Here is a 23,678-nt window from a genome sequence, read left to right as displayed (position 1 = left end):
AGTGTCCGCAGCTGCTTTCCAATCTTTGGGAATCTCAGACGACACGAATGAGAGGTTGAACAGGCTAGTAATAGGGGTTGCAACAATTTCGGCAGATAATTTCAGAAAGAAAGGGTCCAGATTGTCTAGCCCGGCTGATTTGTAAGGGTCCAGATTTTGCAGCTCTTTCAAAACATCAGCTGACTGGATTTGGGAGAAGGAGAAATGGGGAAGGCTTGGGCGAGTTGCTGTGGGGGGTGCAGTGCTGTTGACCGCGGTAGGAGTAGCCAGGTGGAAAGCATGGCCAGACATAGAAATATGCTTCTTGAAATTCTCAATTATTGTGGATTTATCAGTGGTGACAGTGTTTCCTATCCTCAATGCAGTGGGCAGCTGGGACGAGGTGTTCTTATTCTCCATGGACTTTACAGTGTCCCAAAAACGTTTTTGAGTTAGTGTTGCAGGAAGCAAATTTCTGCTTGAAAACGCTAGCCTTGGCTTTTCTAACTGCCTGTGTATATTGGTTTCTAGCTTCTCTGAAAAGTCGATGCTAATGCAGAACGCCATAGGATGTTTTTGTGTTGGTTAAGGGCAGTCAGGTCTGGAGAGAACCAAAGGCTATATCTGTTTCTGGTTCTAAATTTCTTGAATGGGGCATGCTTATTTAAGATGGTGACGAAGGCATTAAACAAAAATAACCAGGTATCCTCTACTGACGGGATGAGGTCAATATCCTTCCAGGATACCCCGGCCAGGTCGATTAGAAAGGCCTGCTCGCTGAAGTGTTTCAGGGAGCGTTTGATATTGATGAGTGGAGGTCGTTTGACCGTTGACCCATTACGGATGCAGGCAATGAGGCAGTGATTGCTGAGATCTTGGTTGAAAAAAGCAGAGGTGTATTTGGAGGGCAAGTTGGTTAGGATGATATCTATGAGGGTATCCGAGTTTACGGCTTTGGTTCGGTACCTGGTAGGTTCATTGATCATTTGTGTGAGATTGAGGGCATCAAGCTTAGATTGTAGGATGGCTGGGGTGTTAAGCATGTTCCAGTTTAGGTCACCTAGCAGCACGAGCTCTGAAGATAGATGGGGGGCAATCAGTTTACATGTGGTATCCAGAGCACAGCTGGGGGCAGAGGGTGGTATATAGCAGGCGGCAACGGTGAGAGACTTATTTTTAGAGAGGTGGATTTTTAAAAGTAGAAGTTCAAATTGTTTGGGTACAGACCTGCATAGTATGACAGATCTCTGCAGTAGATTGCAACACTGCCCCCTTTGGCCGTTCTATCTTGTCTGAAAATGTTGGAGTTAGGGATGAGATTTCAGAATTCAGAATTTTTGGTGGTCTTCCTAAACCAGGATTCAGACACAGCTAGAACATCCAGGTTGGCAGAGTGTGCTAAAGCAGTGAATAAAACAAACTTAGGGAGGAGGCTTCTAATGTTAACATGCATTAACATGCATAACATGCTATTACGGTTACAGAAGTCATCAAAAGAGAGCGCCTGGGGAATAGGAGTGGAGCTAGGCACTGCAGGGCCTGGATTCACCTCTACATCCCCAGAGGAACAGAGGAGGAGTGGGATTAGGGTACGGCTAAAAGCTATGAAAATTGGTCGTCTAGAACGTCCGGAACAGAGAGCAAAAGGAGGTTTCTGGGGGCGATAAAATAGCTTCAAGGTATAATGTACAGACAAAGATATGGTAGGATGTGAATACAGTGGAGGTAAACCTAGGTATTGAGTGATGATGAGATAGATATTGTCTCTAGAAACATCATTGAAACCAGGTGATGTCATCGCATGTGTGGGTGGTGGAACTGAAAGGTTGCCAGAAAGACCTTGAACTCCGCACTCATAAAGATGGCCGTATTGTCTGATACGGGGAAGACCATTCCCTGAGATTCTCAGTTGTTGTTGCTGATTTTGCAGTGCAGACTGGGAAAAGTTCAAGCCATTTGGAGTGAACAACCACAGCCAACAAGAACATCTTCCAAAGGAAAGGCCCTGCCTAGTCAATGTGAATGCGAGTCCAGGGTTTTCCAGGCCACTCACAAGGGCTGATGGAAGCTTGTGCTGGGACATTTCCTAGTAGCACATGATTGGACATGCTCTTCCACCACTTTGTCCAATCCTGGACATGCTCTTCCACCGCTTTGTCCAATCCTGGACATGCTCTTCCACCGCTTTGTCCAATCCTGGACATGCTCTTCCACCGCTTTGTCCAATCCTGGACATGCTCTTCCAACGCTTTGTCCAATCCTGGCCACCACATGTGCGCTCTTGTTGTAGCTTTCATTCTGAATACACCTGGGTGGAAGAGTTCCTTCAGTAAAAGTGGCACCAATAGTTGAAGCTCCCAAAGCAGGATGCCGTCCTCCACCAAGAGTTTGTTTCCCCTTTTAAAATAAGGCTGCAACTCTTTCGTAGAACAGTGGGCCGGCCGTCTCTCCTTGACGAAGCGGCTGACTTTGGAGAAAAGAGGGTCTCTAACAGTTCATTATCTTCAGTTTCCGATGGTCTGTTGAAGCTCTTCGGAGCTGTTTCAATAAACCAGTTCAGGGGGACTTTTGGGGTCTTTGGGCATGTCTGGGAGTGGCAGCCTGCTGAGACCATCAGCGTTAGCAATGGAAGGGCCCAGTCTGTACAGTCTTTACAGTAACTCATATTCATATTGCGCTTTGATGAGGGCCCATCTTTGCAGGCGCCCGGAGACATATTTTCTTCAGCTCACCCAGGGTGACAACAAGCAAGACGTGATGCTGACTAGCCTCTCTGCGATGTACTCCATCTTCTGCGATCCCATATGGAGAGCCATCACTTGTGATGATGAGTTGGCGCTTTGGGTCGTAATGCACAAGCAGTGCCGAAGACGACAGCAAGTCCTTGGATTTCTGGAAGGCTGTTTCTAGGGGGTTGTGCCACTTCCATTTGTCTATAACTTACAGGCGGAGATGCAGTGGGTCCAGGACAGAGGCCACGTCAGGGAGAGAAAAAAGAAAGAAGCCACAATAGTTTAACATCGCATGGTAGGCCCCGTAAGCTCACTCACATCTTTGGGTTCTGAGGCCTCTTTGATTGTACAGGGGGTGAAGCCCATTGGCTGTGACTTTGTGCCCCAAGTTCTGTACTTCAGGAAAACACAAGCAAAGCCCTGCACACACCCAGTCTTGATAGCACTGTTTCAAGGTTTTTTAGATGGTCTTCCTCAGTGACACCAGGTGATAAGGATATAACCCAGGTATACAGCAGTGTGCCTGCTAACAGATTATGTTCTTTGAAAGATAGCACAGGCAGAGGAGGCTCCAAACGGAAGATGTGTGTACTGAAACAACCCCTTTGTGGGTTTTTATTCTAGCCACTTTGATGATATTCGTGAGACATGTCCAAGTTTGGAACAGCATGTCCCACCAGATATCTTTGTGATTAGCCCCTCTATCCTTGGCAGTAGGTACTGGTCCAGCCTGGACGCTACATTGGCAGTTAACTTGTAATCTCCACAAATCCTGATATTTCCATCGGGCTTCATTACTGGGACAATGGGGGGCAGCACACTCAGAGTAAGGGATTGGTTAGAGTATTCCAGTGGTCTGGAGTCTGTCCAGCTCTGCCTCGACAATCTGTTGTAGTGCAAACGGCACTTGGCGTTCTTTGCAGAAGCATGGTCCACCTGAATTCACACTTTAGTCTCTTCTAGTTTTTCCAAGTTCATCTTTGAAAACATCTGCTTGTTTAGTGTGCTGGACAACACACTGTCCTGAGTCCAGCTGTAATACTGCCATCCAATCTCTTCCCAGCAGATTGGGACCATGGACCATCACCGTCTTCAGTCGTGTAGTTTAACCTTTGACGTTGACGTACCCTGAACGGAATGCTCTCTTCTGTCTATAACTCCAGCACTGTTAGCCGAGTGCTCTAGTTTCAACTGGGGTACTTTGGCTTTTAGGTCAGCGAAAGCATGTTCTCCCAAAACAGTACAGGAAGACCCTGTTTCCACATCGAACACAATGATTAACACACAGGACGAGACCCGTAATCAATATATACGTGGCACAAAAGCCCAAAACAACATAGCACAGATACTCACACGAACCAACGGACATTGGAACAATAATCCACACCGTTGTCCACAGGGGGCTTGGGGGGTTTCTCTTTAATCACCATTACATAGGCTGCGTCCTCGACAACCTCATCTGCTTCTTCCTCAGATTAATTTTATTTGATATAGTTCACCTACGGGACTCACGTGAGACTTAGCTTTTAGTGCTTTCTTCATGTTCTGTTTGCTCTATGCACTACTCAACACATCTGGCACAGCTAACCTAGCTTTGCTTACTTCACTCACAGACTCGCTAGCTACCTGTCGAAACTGTGACTCTGCCTCCACAACGTTGTCTCTAGGGTCTGCTAATCGGAAGGAGCTGTAACCACGAATCATCAGATTACTTTTGTTCTTGTGAGAATTTAGCTTTGTCCTCGTCGCCAAATATTCTAAGTTTGATCAGACTCTAAGCTAGGCACATGGACTCCCTCTCAAGGTAAATCTGAACTGCTTTTTTCCCTGTTTTACAGAGTTGAGTCTCCTCTACGGCTGCATCGGCAACTCCATGTAGAACTAACCCATCACTCATGTTACCACAGTCCCACTTAGTCAACACCAAAATAAATCCTATTTAAATTTCTCTCTCCCCAACAGGGAATGTGACTCTCACACACACACGTTGTGCCACCGCCTCGGCACTAAAGACACAAGTGTTTATCACTATGGTAACCAGGCTCTCGTATACAGCAACACAAAATGCAGAGTCAAAGGGACCAATCCTTGAATTTGTACAGTAGAAAAAGGAAAAGAAGAAGAAGAAGTAGAAGAGGAAAAAGAAGAGGATGTAGGGGAAGAAGAAGAAGTAGAGGAAGAAGAAGAAGTAGAGGAAGAAGAAGAAGTAGAGGAAGAAGAAGAAGTAGAGGAAGAAGAAGAAGTAGAGGAAGAAGAAGAAGTAGAGGAAGAAGAAGAAGTAGAGGAAGAAGAAGAAGTAGTAGAGGAAGAAGAAGAAGAAGTAGAGGAAGAAGAAGAAGTAGAGGAAGAAGAAGAAGTAGAGGAAGAAGAAGAAGTAGAGGAAGAAGAAGAAGTAGTAGAGGAAGAAGAAGAAGAAGTAGAAGAGGAAGAAGAAAAAGAGGAAGAAGAAGTAGAAGAGGAAGAAGAAAAAGAGGAAGAAGTAGTAGAGGAAGAAGAAGAATAAGGAGAATAAGAAAAAGAAGAAGTAGTAGAGGAAGAAGAAGAGTAAGGAGAATAAGAAAAAGAAGAAGTAGTAGAGGAAGAAGAGGAAGAAGAAGAAGTAGAGGAAGAAGAAGTAGAGGAAGAAGAAGAAGTAGAGGAAGAAGAAGTAGAGGAAGAAGAAGTAGAGGAAGAAGAAGAAGTAGAGGAAGAAGAAGAAGTTGTAGAAGAGGGAGAAGAAGTAGTAGAAGAGGAAGAAGAAGAAGAAGAAGAAGAAGAAGTAGAGGAAGAAGAAAAAGAAGAAAAAGAGGAAGAAGAAAAAGAAGAAGAAGAAGAAGTAGAAGAGGAAGAAGAAAAAGAGGAAGAAGAAGAAGTAGTAGAGGAAGAAGAAAAAGAGGAAGAAGAAGAAGAAGTAGAAGAGGAAGAAGAAGAAGAAGTAGAAGAGGAAGAAGAAAAAGAGGAAGAAGAAGTAGTAGAGGAAGAAGAAGAAGAGGAAGAAGAAGAAGAAGTAGAAGAGGAAGAAGAAGAAGAGGAAGAAGAAGAAGAAGTAGAAGAGGAAGAAGAAGAAGAAGTAGAAGAGGAAGAAGAAAAAGAGGAAGAAGAAGTAGTAGAGGAAGAAGAAGAAGAAGAAGTAGAATAAGAAAAAGAAGAAGAAGTAGTAGAGGAATAAGAAGAAGTTGTAGAGGAGGGAGAAGAAGAAGTAGAAGAGGAAGAAGAAGAAGTAGAGGAAGAAGAAAGAGAAGAAGAAGAAGTAGTAGCGGAAGAAGAAGAAGAAGTAGAGGAAGAAGAAGAAGAAGAGGATGTAGGGGAAGAAGAAGAAGAAGTAGATTAAGAAAAAGAAGAAGTAATAGAGGAAGAAGAGGAAGAAGTAGAGGAAGAAGAGGAAGAAGTAGTAGAGGAAGAAGAAAAAGAGGAAGAAGAAGTAGTAGAGGGAGAAGAAGAAGAAGTAGATTAAGAAAAAAAGAGGTAATAGAGGAAGAAGAGGAAGAAGTAGAAGAGGAAGAAGAAGAAGTAGAGGAAGAAGAAAGAGAAAAGAAGAAGAAGAAGTAGTAGAGGAAGAAGAAGAAGTTGTAGAGGAGGGAGAAGAAGAAGTAGAAGAGGAAGAAGAAGAAGTAGAGGAAGAAGAAAGAGAAGAAGAAGAAGTAGTAGCGGAAGAAGAAGAGGATGTAGGGGAAGAAGAAGAAGTAGATTAAGAAAAAGAAGAAGTAATAGAGGAAGAAGAGGAAGAAGTAGAGGAAGAAGAGGAAGAAGTAGAGGAAGAAGAGGAAGAAGAGGAAGAAGTAGAGGAAGAAGAGGAAGAAGAGGAAGAAGTAGAGGAAGAAGAGGAAGAAGAGGAAGAAGTAGAGGAAGAAGAGGAAGAAGTAGTAGAGGAAGAAGAGGAAGAAGTAGAGGAAGAAGAGGAAGAAGAGGAAGAAGTAGAGGTAGAAGAGGAAGAAGTAGTAGAGGAAGAAGAGGAAGAAGAAGAGGAAGAAGAGGAAGTAGTAGAGGAAGAAGAGGAAGTAGTAGATTAAGAAAAAGAAGAAGTAATAGAGGAAGAAGTGGAAGAAGAAGAGGAAGAAGAGGAAGTAGTAGAGGAAGAAGAAGTAATAGTAGAGGAAGAAGAAGTAGTAGTAGAGGAAGAAGTAGAAGAAGTAGAAGAAGAAAAAGAAGAAGTAGTAGAGGAAGAAGAGGAAGAAGTAGAAGAGGAAGAAGTAGAGGAGGAAAAATAAGTAGTAGAAGAGGAAGAAGAAGAAGTAGTAGAGGAAGAAGTAGAAGAAGTAGAAGAAAAAAGAAAAAGAAGAAGTAGTAGTAGAGGAAGAAGAAGTAGTAGTAGAGGAAGAAGTAGAAGAAGTAGAAGAAGAAAAAGAAGAAGTAGTAGAGGAAGAAGAGGAAGAAGTAGAAGAAGAAAAAGAAAAAGAAGAAGTAGTAGAGGAAGAAGAGGAAGAAGTAGAAGAGGAAGAAGAAAAAGAGGAAGAAGAAGTAGTAGAGGAAGAAGTAGAAGAAGAAGTAGAAGAAGTAGAAGAAGTAGAAGAAGTAGAAGAAGTAGAAGAAGAAAAAGAAGAAGTAGTAGAGGAAGAAGAGGAAGAAGTAGAAGAGGAAGAAGAAAAAGAGGAAGAAGAAGTAGTAGAGGAAGAAGTAGAAGAAGTAGAAGAAGTAGAAGAAGTAGAAGAAGTAGAAGAAGTAGAAGAAGAAAAAGAAGAAGTAGTAGTAGAGGAAGAAGAAGTAGTAGTAGAGGAAGAAGTAGAAGAAGTAGAAGAAAAAAAGAAGAAGTAGTAGAGGAAGAAGAGGAAGAAGAAGAGGAAGAAGAAAAAGAGGAAGAAGAAGTAGTAGAGGAAGAAGAGGAAGTAGTAGATTAAGAAAAAGAAGAAGTAATAGAGGAAGAAGTGGAAGAAGAAGAGGAAGAAGAGGAAGTAGTAGAGGAAGAAGAAGTAATAGTAGAGGAAGAAGAAGTAGTAGTAGAGGAAGAAGTGGAAGAAGAAGAGGAAGAAGAGGAAGTAGTAGAGGAAGAAGAAGTAATAGTAGAGGAAGAAGAAGTAGTAGTAGAGGAAGAAGTAGAAGAAGTAGAAGAAGAAAAAGAAGAAGTAGTAGAGGAAGAAGAGGAAGAAGTAGAAGAGGAAGAAGAAAAAGAGGAAGAAGAAGTAGTAGAGGAAGAAGAAGTAGTAGTAGAGGAAGAAGTGGAAGAAGTAGAGGAAGAAGAGGAAGAAGTAGTAGAGGAAGAAGAAGTAGTAGTAGAGGAAGAAGTAGAAGAAGTAGAAGAAGAAAAAGAAGAAGTAGTAGAGGAAGAAGAGGAAGAAGTAGAAGAGGAAGAAGAAAAAGAGGAAGAAGAAGTAGTAGAGGAAGAAGAAGAAGAAGTAGAATAAGAAAAAGAAGAAGAAGTAGTAGAGGAAGAAGAAGAAGAAGTAGAATAAGAAAAAGAAGAAGAAGTAGAAGAAGAAGAAGAAGAAGTAGTAGAGGAAGAAGTAGAGGAGGAAAAATAAGTAGTAGAGGAAGAAGAAGAAGAGGAAGAAGAAGAGGAAGAAGTAGTAGAGGAAGAAGAGGAAGAAGTAGAAGAGGAAGAAGAAGAGGAAGAAGTAGAGGAAGAAGAGGAAGAAGTAGAGGAAGAAGAGGAAGAAGTAGTAGAGGAAGAAGAAGAGGAAGAAGAGGAAGTAGTAGAGGAAGAAGAAGTAATAGAGGAAGAAGAGGAAGAAGAAGAGGAAGAAGAGGAAGTAGTAGAGGAAGAAGAAGTAATAGTAGAGGAAGAAGAAGTAGTAGTAGAGGAAGAAGTAGAAGAAGTAGAAGAAGAAAAAGAAGAAGTAGTAGAGGAAGAAGTAGAAGAAGTAGAGGAGGAAAAATAAGTAGTAGAGGAAGAAGAAGAAGTAGAGGAAGACGAAGAAGTAGAGGAAGAAGAAGTAGAAGAAGCAGCAGCATCAGCAGCAGAGGCTCTTACCATAGGGCGGATAGAAGTCCTTGTGATCTAGGTCTGCCACACCTGTTTGACAGGTACACAGGTAGGTTCCTCCGTACTCCAGACAGGGTCCTCCGTCAGGACATGGCCTGCTGTTACTGCATGGGGTCTGGGTCACCTCTGAGGAGGACAGGGGGGTCAGAGAGATCAACATCATGTTGTGACACTATGTCAAGAGTTGCAAAGTAATTATTTCATCAAGGCAACCTTCCATCAAGGTAACCTTACCACCTACTACTCTGGTTCTGTGTGCCATGTGCTGCTACCTCGGTGAAAGCCAGGTGTAATCCACACCATGAAATTAACAAGGAATGTGTCTTTTTGTTACCAACTACAGTAGAATATGAGACTGGACCTACAGTGTACAAGATGATATGATACGTACCAAACTGACAGTAGATTCCGGTGAAACCGGAGGTGCAGACACAGGTCCCGTCCACACAGACCCCTCCATTCTGGCACAGACACTCTCCTGAAGACACAAGCAGACGAAGATGAAATCCGTCTAAAACACAACAAGTTTAAAGCCACTGACAGAAGAGCTCACATCCTGCCGGGACATTGGATATCGGCTGGAAGGGATGTTGATTTGATTTATTAGGCACCTCATTAGCCGATGCTAATGGCGACAGCTAGTCTTACTGGGATCTCTATTAGCCGATGCTAATGGCGACAGCTAGTCTTACTGGGATCTCTATTAGCCGATGCTAATGGTGACAGCTAGTCTTACTGGGATCTCTATTAGCCAACGCTAATGGTGACAGCTAGTCTTACTGGGATCTCTATTAGCCGATGCTAATGGTGACAGCTAGTCTTCCTGTGGTCTCTATTAGCCGATGCTAATGGTGACAGCTAGTCTTACTGGGATCTCTATTAGCCAACGCTAATGGTGACAGCTAGTCTAACTGGGATCTCTATTAGCCAACGCTAATGGTGACAGCTAGTCTAACTGGGATCTCTATTAGCCGATGCTAATGGTGACAGCTAGTCTTACTGATCTCTATTAGCCAACGCTAATGGTGACAGCTAGTCTAACTGGGATCTCTATTAGCCGATGCTAATGGCGACAGCTAGTCTTACTGGGATCTCTATTAGCCAACGCTAATGGTGACAGCTAGTCTTACTGGGATCTCTATTAGCCGATGCTAATGGTGACAGCTAGTCTTACTGGGATCTCTATTAGCCGATGCTAATGGTGACTGCTAGTTTTCGTGTGGTCTCTATTAGCCAATGCTAGTGGTGACAGCTAGTCTTACTGAGGTCTCTATTAGCCAATGCTAATGGTGACAGCCAGTCTTACTGTGGTCTCTATTAGCCAATGCTAATGGTGACAGCTAGTCTTACTGATCCTATTAGCCAATGCTAATGGTGACAGCTAGTCTTACTGTATTCTCTATTAGCCAATGCTAATGGTGACAGCTAGTCTTACTGATCCTATTAGCCAATGCTAGTGGTGACAGCTAGTCTTACTGAGGTCTCTATTAGCCAATGCTAATGGTGACAGCTAGTCTTACTGTATTCTCTATTAGCCGATGCTAATGGTGACAGCTAGTCTTACTGGGATGCTCATTAGCCGACGCTAATGGTCACAGCTAGTCTTACTGAGGTCTCTATTAGCCAATGCTAATGGTGACAGCCAGTCTTACTGTGGTCTCTATTAGCCAATGCTAATGGTGACAGCTAGTCTTACTGGGATGCTCATTAGCCGACGCTAATGGTCACAGCTAGTGGTCCGACACATAAAGAAAAAGACATTACAGACAAAATAAATGATTTGACAATTTACATACATTTAAAAATATTAACATGCAGTGTGTGTGCATCTATCAGTTACACATACACGTCAGTATACACACACAACCAGTAGGTCATACGTCAGTATACACACACAACCAGTAGGTCACACGTCAGTACATACAACCAGTAGGTCACACGTCAGTATACACACACAACCAGTAGGTCACATGTCAGTACATACAACCAGTAGGTCACACGTCAGTACACACACAACCAGTAGGTCACACGTCAGTATACACACACAACCAGTAGGTCACATGTCAGTACACACAACCAGTAAGTCACACGTCAGTATACACACACAACCAGTAGGTCACACGTCAGTATACACACACAACCAGTAGGTCACACGTCAGTACATACAACCAGTAGGTCACATGTCAGTACACACAACCAGTAAGTCACATGTCAGTACACACACACAACCAGTAGGTCACACGTCAGTACACACAACCAGTAGGTCACATGTCAGTACACACAACCAGTAAGTCACATGTCAGTACACACACACAACCAGTAGGTCACACGTCAGTATACACACACAACCAGTAGGTCACACGTCAGTACATACAACCAGTAGGTCACATGTCAGTACACACAACCAGTAGGTCACATGTCAGTACACACAACCAGTAGGTCACATGTCAGTACACACAACCAGTAGGTCACATGTCAGTACACACACACAACCAGTAGGTCACACGTCAGTACACACACACAACAAGTAGGTCACATGGGAGAGAGGTTTTGTGCCGTGAGGTGTTGCTTTAGTAGTTGTTTGAAACCAGGTTTGTTGTTCACTATATAAGATGGAAGGGAGTTCCATGCACTCATGGCTCTGTAGAATACTGTACGTTCCCTTGAATTTGTTCTGGTCCTGGGGACTGAAATATGTCTGGTGGGGCCTAGTGTGTGTGTGAGTGCTGTGTGTAAGTTGACTATGCAAATAATTCGGATTTTCCAACACCTTAATGTTTCTTATAAAAACAAGAAGTGACGCAGTCACAGTCTTTCCTCAACTCTCAGCCAAGAGAGACGGGCATTCACGGTATTAAGTAGTTCTCAAACTGGTATGAATAGTAGTATTTAGGGTAGTTCTCAAACACATGTTTTTAGGCAGCAGCATCAACAGTATCAACAGTCTCAGTCCAACATTGGAGGTAGATGGCCAACATGGGGAAGGGAAAGGGGGGATACCTAGTCAGTTGTACAGGGAAAGGGGGGATACCTAGTCAGTTGTACAGGGAAAGGGGGATACCTAGTCAGTTGTACAGGGAAAGGGGGGATACCTAGTCAGTTGTACAGGGAAAGGGGGATACCTAGTCAGTTGTACAGGGAAAGGGGGATACCTAGTCAGTTGTACAGGGAAAGGGGGATACCTAGTCAGTTGTACAGGGAAAGGGGGATACCTAGTCAGTTGTACAGGGAAAGGGGGATACCTAGTCAGTTGTACAGGGAAAGGGGGAGACCTAGTCAGTTGTACAGGGAAAGGGGGATACCTAGTCAGTTGTACAGGGAAAGGGGGATACCTAGTCAGTTGTACAGGGAAAGGGGGATACCTAGTCAGTTGTACAGGGAAAGGGGGATACCTAGTCAGTTGTACAGGGAAAGGGGGATACCTAGTCAGTTGTACAGAGAAAGGGGGATACCTAGTCAGTTGTACAGGGAAAGGGGGATACCTAGTCAGTTGTACAGGGAAAGGGGGATACCTAGTCAGTTGTACAGGGAAAGGGGGATACCTAGTCAGTTGTACTTATAAAAAGGGGGATACCTAGTCAGTTGGAAAGGGGGGATACCTAGTCAGTTGTACAGTGAAAGGGGGGATACCTAGTCAGTTGTACAGGGAAAGGGGGATACCTAGTCAGTTGGAAAGGGGGGATACCTAGTCAGTTGTACAGGGAAAGGGGGATACCTAGTCAGTTGTACAGGGAAAGGGGGATACCAAGTCAGTTGTACAGGGAAAGGGGGATACCTAGTCAGTTGTACAGGGAAAGGGGGATACCTAGTCAGTTGTACAGGGAAAGGGGGATACCTAGTCAGTTGTACAGGGAAAGGGGGGATACCTAGTCAGTTGTACAGGGAAAAGGGGGATACCTAGTCAGTTGTACAGGGAAAGGGGGATACCTAGTCAGTTGTACAGGGAAAGGGGGATACCTAGTCAGTTGTACAGGGAAAGGGGGATACCTAGTCAGTTGTACAGGGAAAGGGGGATACCTAGTCAGTTGTACAGGGAAAGGGGGATACCTAGTCAGTTGTACAGGGAAAGGGGGATACCTAGTCAGTTGTACAGGGAAAGGGGGAGACCTAGTCAGTTGTACAGGGAAAGGGGGATACCTAGTCAGTTGTACAGGGAAAGGGGGATACCTAGTCAGTTGTACAGGGAAAGGGGGATACCTAGTCAGTTGTACAGGGAAAGGGGGATACCTAGTCAGTTGTACAGGAAAGGGGGATACCTAGTCAGTTGTACAGGGAAAGGGGGATACCTAGTCAGTTGTACAGGGAAAGGGGGGATACCTAGTCAGTTGTACAGGGAAAGGGGGATACCTAGTCAGTTGTACAGGGAAAGGGGGATACCTAGTCAGTTGGAAAGGGGGGGGATACCTAGTCAGTTGTACAGTGAAAGGGGGATACCTAGTCAGTTGTACAGGGAAAGGGGGATACCTAGTCAGTTGGAAAGGGGGATACCTAGTCAGTTGTACAGGGAAAGGGGGATACCTAGTCAGTTGTACAGGGAAAGGGGGGATACCTAGTCAGTTGTACAGGGAAAGGGGGGGATACCTAGTCAGTTGTACAGGGAAAGGGGGATACCTAGTCAGTTGTACAGGGAAAGGGGGATACCTAGTCAGTTGTACAGGGAAAGGGGGGATACCTAGTCAGTTGTACAGGGAAAGGGGGGATACCTAGTCAGTTGTACAGGGAAAGGGGGATACCTAGTCAGTTGTACAGGGAAAGGGGGATACCTAGTCAGTTGTACAGGGAAAGGGGGATACCTAGTCAGTTGTACAGGGAAAGGGGGATACCTAGTCAGTTGTACAGGGAAAGGGGGATACCTAGTCAGTTGTACAGGGAAAGGGGGGAAACCTAGTCAGTTGTACAGGGAAAGGGGGATACCTAGTCAGTTGTACAGGGAAAGGGGGGATACCTAGTCAGTTGTACAGGGAAAGGGGGGATACCTAGTCAGTTGTACAGGGAAAGGGGGGATACCTAGTCAGTTGTACAGGGAAAGGGGGATACCTAGTCAGTTGTACAGGGAAGGGGGGATACCTAGTCAGTTGTACAGGGAAAGGGGGATACCTAGTCAGTTGTACAGGGAAAGGGGGATACCTAGTCAGTTGTACAGGGAAAGGGGGATACCTAGTCAGTTGTACAGGGAAAGGGGGATACCTAGTCAGTTGTACAGGGAAAGGGGGATACCTAGTCAGTTGTACAGGGAAAGGGGGATACCTAGTCAGTTGTACAGGGAAAGGGGGATACCTAGTCAGTTGTACAGGGAAAGGGGGATACCTAGTCAGTTGTACAGGGAAAGGGGGATACCTAGTCAGTTGTACAGGGAAAGGGGGGATACCTAGTCAGTTGTACAGGGAAAGGGGAGGATACCTAGTCAGTTGTACAGGGAAAAGGGGGGATACCTAGTCAGTTGTACAGGGAAAGGGGGGGATACCTAGTCAGTTGTACAACTGAATGCATCCAACTGAAATGTGTCTTCCATATTTAAACCCAACCCCTCTGAATCAGAGTGGTACGGGGGGCTGCCTTAATCGATGTCTACGTAATCAGCGCCCTGGGAGCAGCTGTTGTTCGGGGTTAACTGCCTTGCTCAAGGGCAGAACGGCAGATTTTTACACCTGAGTTCTCGGATTGTGTTTGTGTGTTTTGTGTTTTTGTGTGTTTGTGTGTGTGTGTGTGTGTGTGTGTGTGTGTGTGTGTGTGTGTGTGTGTGTGTGTGTGTGTGTGTGTGTGTGTGTGTGTGTGTGTGTGTGTGTGTGTGTGTGTGTGTGTGTGTGTGTGTGTGTGTGTGTGTGTGTGTGTGTGTATTGTTTACTGTAAACCAGGAAAACCGTTTGACTCGAGGGCCACATCGTACAGCTAATTTTTTTGACTGATTTGTTTGTCAAAATCAATTTGTGGGCCAGAAGAATGGCAGTTATTTGAAAATATATATTTTTATTATGGTATCGGCCCATTATAATTTCTACATACATTCTATCAAGTTTAAGAAGTTGAAGAGTGGCCTGGAGTGTTTTTTAACCCCCAAATGATAATTTCAAGGTTTGTGGAGTGAGTCTGAGATGGCACCATATATATAGTTCACAACCAGCCAATGGCACCATATATATAGTTCACAACCAGCCAATGGCACCATATATATAGTTAACAACCAGCCAATGGCACCATATATATAGTTCACAACCAGCCAATGGCACCATATATATAGTTCACAACCAGCCAATGGCACCATATATATAGTTAACAACCAGCCAATGGCACCATATATATAGTTCACAACCAGCCAATGGGCCCCGACCAAGTAGTGCACTATATAGGGAACTGGGCCCGAGCCAAGTAGTGCACTATATAGGGAACAGGGCCCGAGCCAAGTAGTGCACTATATAGGGAACAGGGCCCGGGCCAAGTAGTGCACGATATAGGGAACAGGGCCCGAGCCAAGTAGTGCACTATATAGGGAACAGGGCCCGAGCCAAGTAGTGCACTATATAGGGAACTGGGCCCGGGCCAAGTAGTGCACGATATAGGGAACAGGGCCCGAGCCAAGTAGTGCCCTATATAGGGAACAGGGCCCGGGCCAAGTAGTGCACGATATAGGGAACAGGGCCCGAGCCAAGTAGTGTACTATATAGGGAACAGGGCCCGGGCCAAGTAGTGCACTATATAGGGAACAGGGCCCGAGCCAAGTAGTGCCCTATATAGGGAACAGGGCCCGGGCCAAGTAGTGCACTATATAGGGAACAGGGCCCGAGCCAAGTAGTGCACTATATAGGGAACAGGGTCTGGGCCAAGTAGTGCACTATATAGGGAACAGGGCCCGAGCCAAGTAGTGCACTATATAGGGAACAGGGTCCGGGCCAAGTAGTGCACGATATAGGGAACAGGGTCCGGGCCAAGTAGTGCACTATATAGGGAACAGGGTCTGGGCCAAGTAGTGCACTATATAGGGAACAGGGCCCGAGCCAAGTAGTACCCTATATAGGGAACAGGGCCCGGGCCAAGTAGTGCACTATATAGGGAACAGGGCCCGAGCCAAGTAGTGCCCTATATAGGGAACAGGGCCCGGGCCAAGTAGTGCACTATATAGGGAACAGGGCCCGGGCCAAGTAGTGCACTATATAGGGAACAGGGCCCGAGCCAAGTAGTGCACTATATAGGGAACAGGGTCTGAGCCAAGTAGTGCACTATATAGGGAACAGGGCCCGAGCCAAGTAGTGCACTATATAGGGAACAGGGTCCGGGCCAAGTAGTGCACGATATAGGGAACAGGGTCCGGGCCAAGTAGTGCACTATATAGGGAACAGGGTCTGGGCCAAGTAGTGCACTATATAGGGAACAGGGCCCGAGCCAAGTAGTGCCCTATATAGGGAACAGGGCCCGGGCCAAGTAGTGCAATATATAGGGAACAGGGCCCGAGCCAAGTAGTGCACTATATAGGGAACAGGGTCTGGGCCAAGTAGTGCACTATATAGGGAACAGGGCCCGGGCCAAGTAGTGCACTATATAGGGAACAGGGTCTGGGCCAAGTAGTGCACTATATAGGGAACAGGGCCCGGGCCAAGTAGTGCACTATATAGGGAACAGGGTCTGGGCCAAGTAGTGCACTATATAGGGAACAGGGCCCGGGCCAAGTAGTGCACTATATAGGGAACAGGGTCTGGGCCAAGCAGTGCACGATATAGGGAACAGGGCCCGAGCCAAGTAGTGTACTATATAGGGAACAGGGCCCGGGCCAAGTAGTGCACTATATAGGGAACAGGGCCCGGGCCAAGTAGTGCACTATATAGGGAACAGGGTGTGTTGTGTGTGTGTGTGTTTGGACATCCACATTCTCTTTGATCTAAGAGGTTGATTAGGCGGTTCTCCTCCCGTCCTGTGTCGCGCTACCTTCTCTCTCTCCTTCCTCTCCCGCTACCTTCTCTCTCTCCTTCCCTCTCCCGCTACCTTCTCTCTTCCGCTACCTTCTCTCTCCCACTACTTTCTCTCTCCCGCTACCTTCTCTCTCCCGCTACCTTCTCTCTCCCGCTACCTTCTCTCTCCCGCTACATTCTCTCTCCCGCTACCTTCTTTCTCTGCATCCTCTCCTGCTATCTTCTCTCTCTCCTTCCTCTCCCGCTACCTTCTCTCTCCCGCTACCTTCTCTCCTTCCTCTCCCGCTACCTTCTCTCTCCCGCTACCTTCTCTCTCCTGCTACCGCTACCTTCTCTCTCCTGCTACCGCTACCTTCTCTCTCCCGCTACCTTCTCTCTCTCCTTCCTCTCCCGCTACCTTCTCTATCTCCTTCCTCTCCCGCTACCTTCTCTCTCTCCTTCCTCTCCCGCTACCTTCTCTCTCCCGCTACCTTCTTCTCTCTCCCGCTACCTTCTCTCTCCCGCTACCTTCTCTCTCCTGCTACCTTCTCTCTCCCGCTACCTTCTCTCTCCTGCTACCTTCTCTCTCCCACTACCTTCTCTCTCCCGCTACCTTCTCTCTCCCGCTACCTTCTCTCCTTCCTCTCCCGCTACCTTCTCTCTCTCCTTCCTGCGACCTACTCTCTCTCTCTCTGAGTATCCTGCTCTTTTTTTCCACAGGGCCTTCCAAGTGAGCCAGGCAGGAAAGTATTTGGAAGATTTAGGAGACTCTATATAAGCCTTGATAGTTATTTCAGCTCAAGGGTGAGGAGTAGCGTGAATCTGCAATGCCTGACATAATATTAAAGAGCTTTTGGAGGAGCAAGTGGCAGAGGCTGTGTCCCGAACAGCACCATGTTCCATACTTTAGTGCATTACCTTTGACCAGAAGTAGTGCACTGCGTAGGGACTTAGGGTGCCATTTGGGACTCACCACAGAGTCAGAGCTCTGCTGCCCTGCTGCAAGGCGTATTATACCAGCCTTGTCTGATGAAACGACTTGAGTAAATACCAAGCATGAGGTCCAGCCCATAAACACAGAGGCCCCATATCCTTTCAAGTCTAGACAAAGCAGCACTTCCCCTAATTGGTAAACTAATAAAGCGGGCCATAAAGCAATCATTCCCGACATCAAGCGCCTGTTGTTGCCCAGGATCCCGTCGTAAACAGGGCGCGGTTCAGATAACTGTGGTGATAATTAACATCGTCAATCATCACAGCAGAATAGAACAGACACTCACCTTCTCACAGACACAGCTCCACACATTCCCTCCTATGCAGCTACTAGCAGGATAGCTAGCTAGTCCCTCTTTCGTCTACACTGAACTTGTCCAACTGTCTTCTGCACGATAACTGTACCTGTCCTACTGTCTTCAGCTAGAGCAGACTCTGGTCCACTACCTGTCTGTAGCTTCCTGTCCTACTGTCTTCAACTAGAGCAGACTCAGGTCCACTATCTGTCTGTAACTTCCTGTCCTACTGTCTTCAGCTAGAGCAGACTCAGGTCCACTATCTGTCTGTAACTTCCTGTCCTACTGTCTTCAGCTAGAGCAGACTCTGGTCCACTACCTGTCTGTAACTTTCTGTCCTACTCTCTTCAACTAGAGCAGACTCTGGTCCACTACCTGTCTGTAGCTTCCTGTCCTACTGTCTTCAACTAGAGCAGACTCAGGTCCACTATCTGTCTGTAACTTCCTGTCCTACTGTCTTCAGCTAGAGCAGACTCTGGTCCACTACCTGTCTGTAGCTTCCTGTCCTACTGTCTTCAACTAGAGCAGACTCAGGTCCACTATCTGTCTGTAACTTCCTGTCCTACTGTCTTCAGCTAGAGCAGACTCTGGTCCACTACCTGTCTGTAACTTTCTGTCCTACTCTCTTCAACTAGAGCAGACTCAGGTCCACTACTTGTCTGTAACTTCCTGTCCTACTGTCTTCAGCTAGAGCAGACTCAGGTCCACTACCTGGCTGTAACTTCCTGTCCTACTGTCTTCAGCTAGAGCAGACTCTGGTCCACTACCTGTCTGCAGCTTCCTGTCCTACTGTCTTCAACTAGAGCAGACTCTGGTCCACTACCTGTCTGTAGCTTCCTGTCCTACTGTCTTCAACTAGAGCAGACTCAGGTCCACTATCTGTCTGTAACTTCCTGTCCTACTGTCTTCAGCTAGAGCAGACTCTGGTCCACTACCTGTCTGTAGCTTCCTGTCCTACTGTCTTCAACTAGAGCAGACTCTGGTCCACTACCTGTCTGTAGCTTCCTGTCCTACTGTCTTCAACTAGAGCAGACTCAGGTCCACTACCTGTCTGTAGCTTCCTGTCCTACTGTCTTCAACTAGAGCAGACTCAGGTCCACTACCTGTCTGTAACTTCCTGTCCTACTGTCTTCAACTAGAGCAGAATCTGGTCCACTACCTGTCTGTAACTTCCTGTCCTACTGTCTTCAGCTAGAGCAGACTCAGGTCCACTACCTGTCTGTAGCTTCCTGTCCCACTGTCTTCAGCTAGAGCAGACTCAGGTCAACTACCTGTGGGATAACATATAATATATTGTAGCTTGTCCCTCCTCTCATCACACCTCTCTGTCCAGCTAGAGTTGCCTACTTACAGATGTAGGATCTTAATTCGATCACTCTTTTGTTACTGAGAATTTTCCTGCACAGCAGGAGGTGCAGATGAGCTTTATGATTGACATAAATTCACTGAAAACCCGCACTAACACACGATTGGTCTAATTTTGCCCAGCTAATTGCCTAACCACCATTCAAGCAACATTATGGACTAAACGTTTATTTTTGCTGTGACAATACTGGTCAAATTAAGATCCAACATCTGTAGCTGAGGCTTTGGCTTCAGTATCGACCTTCACAGTTGTCACCATAGAAACCCTGGATGCAGGTACAGTTGTGGTTGCCAGGGCCGAGGTATTCACAGGTCGGACGGTTCTCACAGCCCTCCCCTTTACAAGACACTGCAAGACAGAGGACAAAGGTGGACGCTTTAGGATGCGTCTGGACACAGATTGGTAACAGCCGATGTGGGTTAAATGCGTATACCAGGGCTGCTAGGGAAAGACGGTGTGTGATGCAATAACAACACACATGGGGAACAGGCAAGTACCGCACATTGTAAGAAGTGTTTTCAATATAAAAAAAAAGATGAATAAGAAAAGATTCCCTCTCATTTGAGAAATACATAGTTCTTATAATAACAGCTTTTACCTGTTTGATTTTCGGTTTGAGGAGCCGATGATGAATTCACCTGGACCACCACCAACTCTATGAAAGAAAATTTCAGAAGGCTTCAGGGCTTTCTAGCGGAAAATGTTGAGTCTAATAATTATTCAGGCAAGGAGAAAATGCCTCACATACTACTACTACACCACATCAATATTACACAAAGGGAGCTCTTTCTTTCTCTCTGTTTTGTGTTGTTGTTGCTCTTTAGTGGAGAAGCCCAGGCCTCCTCTCTCAGCCATTAGCTAACCACACCGTTACCGAGGCTGTGAAAACAGGCGATGCCTGTAAAAAAAACTTTTAAAACAAAACCATCGGGTCACTCTGACACAGAGCTCCTAGCCACGCTCATGGTGCTCCCAAATGGCACCCTCATTTCCTTTCTAGTGCGTTACAATGCTCTGGTTAAAAAGTAGTGACCTATAAAAGGAATAGGTTGCCATCATCTCATCCTCCCAGAGGATTCTGGGTTCGTCAGGTTTTGTTTCTTGCCTTGCCCTCTCAGTTGAAGGAAAAAAAAACATTTAAATCTATTACAGGAAGCCAAACAGAGAGCAGGAAGTAGAACTTGCCGGCCGCCAATGGTAACATTTTCTATCACGAATCGTTGTTCTTAACATGAGGGGAAATTGAGAGAGAGAGAGAGAGAGAGAGAGAGAGAGAGAGCGAGAGAGAGAGAGAGAGAGAGAGAGAGAGAGAGAGAGAGAGAGAGAGAGAGAGAGAGAGAGAGGAGAGAGAGAGAGAGGTAAACAGAGAGAGAGAGAGAGAGAGAGAGAGAGAGAAAGAGAGAGAGAGAGAGAGAGAGAGAGAGAGAGAGAGAGGTAAACAGAGAGAGAGAGAGAGAGAGAGAGAGAGAGAGAGAGAGGTAAACAGAGAGAGAGAGAGAGAGAGAGAGAGAGAGAGAGAGAGAGAGAGGAGAGAGAGAGAGAGAGAGAGAGAGAGAGAGAGAGAGAGAGAGAGAGAGAGAGAGAGAGAGAGAGAGAGAGAGAGAGAGAGAGAGAGAGAGAGAGAGAGGTAAACAGAGAGAGAGAGAGAGAGAGAGAGAGAGAGAGAGGTAAACAGAGAGAGAGAGAGAGAGAGAGAGAGAGAGAGAGAGAGAGAGAGAGAGAGAGAGAGAGGAGAGAGAGAGAGAGGTAAACAGAGAGAGAGAGAGAGAGAGAGAGAGAGAGAGAGAGAGAGAGATAGGTAAACAGAGAGAGAGAGAGAGAGAGAGAGGAAGAGACACTGTCTAGCTGGTGCTAACTGGCAGGATTAGTCATGATGCATCCCAAACGCGACCCTATTCTCTATACCAGGGGTTCTCAAACCTTTTTCGGGGCCAGATACAAATTCATCAGGAGTGCATTATTATATAAGGAATATATCGACATTTGGGAAGTCAGTTGAATAGTACTTCCTGTTGAAAGAAGGAGAGATGGATCAGTAGCCTCACCTGTTTCACAGTGTGTCCCGGTGAAGGCAACAGGACAGGTGCAGTTGTAACTATTCACCTGGTCTTTACACTGTCCTCCATTCAGGCAGGGCTGGGAATCACACTCGTCCATGTCTGGAATGTAACCGTACAAACACAACAAGAACATCAAGCCTAATTCATCAATGTGGGGGGGATCTAGCCACTTTAATAATGGAAATTATGGATGTAATCAATGTATCACTTAACCACTTTATATAATGTTTACATACCCTACATTACTCATCTCATATGTATATACTGTACTCTATACCATCTACTGCATCTTGCCTATGTCGTTCTGTACCATAACTCATTCATATATCTTTATGTATATATTCTTTATCCCTTTACACTTGTGTGTATAATACAGTAGTTTTGGAATTGTTAGGTTAGATTACTCGTTGGTTATTACTGCATTGTCGGAACAAGAAGCACAAGCATTTCGCTACACTCACATTAACATCTGCTAACCATGTGTATGTGACAAATACAATTTGATTTGATTTGAAATGGATTAGGGAAGGGAACAATGACACTAGCTCCAAGGTGCACGAATTGAAGAGAAAACTGAAGTCAAGAGGGAGTCAAGAGGGAGTCAAGAGGAGGTCAAGAGGGAGTCAAGAGGAGGTCAAGAGGGAGTCAAGAGGAGGTCAAGAGGGAGTCAAGAGGGAGTCAAGAGGGAGTCAAGAGGAAAAGAAGGAAGTCAAGAGGAGGTCAAGAGGGAGTCAAGAGGGAGTCAAGAGGGAGTCAAGAGGAGGTCAAGAGGGGGTCAAGAGGAGTCAAGTAGGGAGTCAAGAGGGAGTCAAGAGGAAGAGAAGAAGTCAAGAAGAGTCAAGAGGTCAAGATGGAGTCAGGAGTCAAGGGAGTCAAGAGGGAGTCAAGAGGAAAGTCAAGAGGGGGTCAAGAGGAGTCAAGAGGGAGTCAAGAGTCAAGAGGAGTGAAGAGGTCAAGAGAGAAGATGTCAAGAGGAGGTCAATAGGGAGTCAAGAGGGAGTAAAGAGGAAGTCAAGGAGTCAAGAGAGAAGAGAAGTCAAGAGGAGGTCAAGAGGAGTCAAGAGGGTGTCAAGAGGGAGTCAAGAGGAGATCAAGAGGGAGTCAAAGAGGAAGTCAAGAGGAGGTCAAGAGGAGGTCAAGAGGGAATCAAGAGGAGTCAAGAGGGAGTCAAGAGGGAGTCAAGAGGAAAAGAGGAAGTCAAGAGGGGGTCAAGAGGGAGTCAAGAGGAAGTCAAGAGGGATTCAAGAGGGAGTCATGAGGAGGTCAAGAGGGAGTCAAGCGGATGTCAAGACGGAGTCAAGAGGAGGTCAAGAGGAAGTCAAGAGGAAGTCAAGAGGAGGTCAAGAGGGAGTCAAGAAGAAGAGAAGAAGTAGAGAGGAGGTCAAGAGGGAGTCAAGAGGGAGTCATGAGGAGGTCAAGAGGGAGTCAAGAGGAGGTCAAGAGGAGGTCAAAGAGGGGAGGTCAAGAGAGTCAAGAGGGAGTCAAGAGGGAGTCAAGAGGAGTCAAGAGGAGTCAAGAGGAGTCAAGAGGAGGTCAAGAGGAGTTTAGAGGGGGTCAAGTGGGAGTCAAGAGGAGTCAAGAGGGAGTCAAGAGGGAGTCAAGAGGAGGTCAGGGAGTCAAGAGGAGTCAAGAGGGAGTCAAGGGAGTCAAGAGAGTCAAGGAGTCAAGAGAGTCAAGAGGAGTCAAGAGGAGTCAAGAGGAAGTCAAGAGGGAGTCAAGAGGGAGTCAAGTGGGAGTCAAGAGGAAGTCAAGAGGGATTCAAGAGGGAGTCATGAGGAGGTCAAGAGGGAGTCAAGAGGATGTCAAGACGGAGTCAAAAAGAGGTCAAGAGGAAGTCAAGAGGGAGTCAAGAGGCGGTCAAGAGGGAGTCAAGAAGAAGAGAAGAAGTAGAGAGGAGGTCAAGAGGGAGTCAAGAGGGAGTCAAGAGGAGTCAAGAGGGAGTCAAGAGGAGGTCAAGAGGAAGTTTAGAGGGGGTCAAGTGGGAGTCAAGAGGGAGTCAAGAGGGAGTCAAGAGGGAAAGAGGAGGGTCAAGATGGAGTCAAGAGGAGGTCAAGAGGAAGTCAGAGGAGGTCAAGAGGAGTCAAGAGGGAGTCAAGAGGAGGTCAAGAGGAAGTTCAAGAGGGGGTCAGGGAGTCAAGGGAGTCAAGAAGAGTCAAGAGGGAGTCAAGAGGGAGTCAAGAGGGAAGTCAAGAGGAGTCAAGAGGGAGTCAAGAGGAGGTCAAGAGGAGTCAAAGAGGAAGTCAAGAGGAAGAGAAGTCAGTCAAGAGGAGTCAAGAGGGAGAGGAGTCAAGAGGAGTCAAAGAGGAAGTCAAGAGGGAGTCAAGAGGGAGTCAAGAGGAGTCAAGAGGAGTCAAGAGGGAGTCAAGAGGGAGGTCAAGAGGAGTCAATAGGAGAGTCAAGAGGAGGTCAAGAGGGAGTCAAGAGGGGTCAAGAGTCAAGGGTGTCAAGAGGGAGTCAAGAGGGAGTCAAGAGTCAA

General features: G+C 46.1%; 1 protein-coding gene across 2 annotated transcripts in view; it reads right to left on the bottom strand.

Moving 5' to 3' along the window:
- The window catches only part of LOC112240915 (sushi, nidogen and EGF-like domain-containing protein 1), a 112,173-nt gene that overhangs the window by 25,663 nt on the left and 62,832 nt on the right, over positions 1-23,678 (bottom strand). For both annotated transcript variants that reach the window (XM_042322595.1, XM_042322594.1), the window contains exons 8-12: positions 21,188-21,301; positions 19,741-19,797; positions 19,383-19,490; positions 8,999-9,085; positions 8,596-8,733 (exon numbers count right to left, since the gene is read on the bottom strand). In XM_042322595.1, coding sequence (XP_042178529.1) covers positions 8,596-8,733; positions 8,999-9,085; positions 19,383-19,490; positions 19,741-19,797; positions 21,188-21,301 — 504 coding nt within the window. The remainder of the gene's footprint in view (positions 1-8,595; positions 8,734-8,998; positions 9,086-19,382; positions 19,491-19,740; positions 19,798-21,187; positions 21,302-23,678) is intronic.

This window comes from Oncorhynchus tshawytscha, linkage group LG05 (genome assembly GCF_018296145.1).
Source record: "Oncorhynchus tshawytscha isolate Ot180627B linkage group LG05, Otsh_v2.0, whole genome shotgun sequence".
Taxonomy (NCBI): Eukaryota; Metazoa; Chordata; class Actinopteri; order Salmoniformes; family Salmonidae; genus Oncorhynchus; species Oncorhynchus tshawytscha.
Note: the sequence above shows the minus strand (reverse complement) of the source record. Positions and strands in the feature narration are given on the sequence as shown.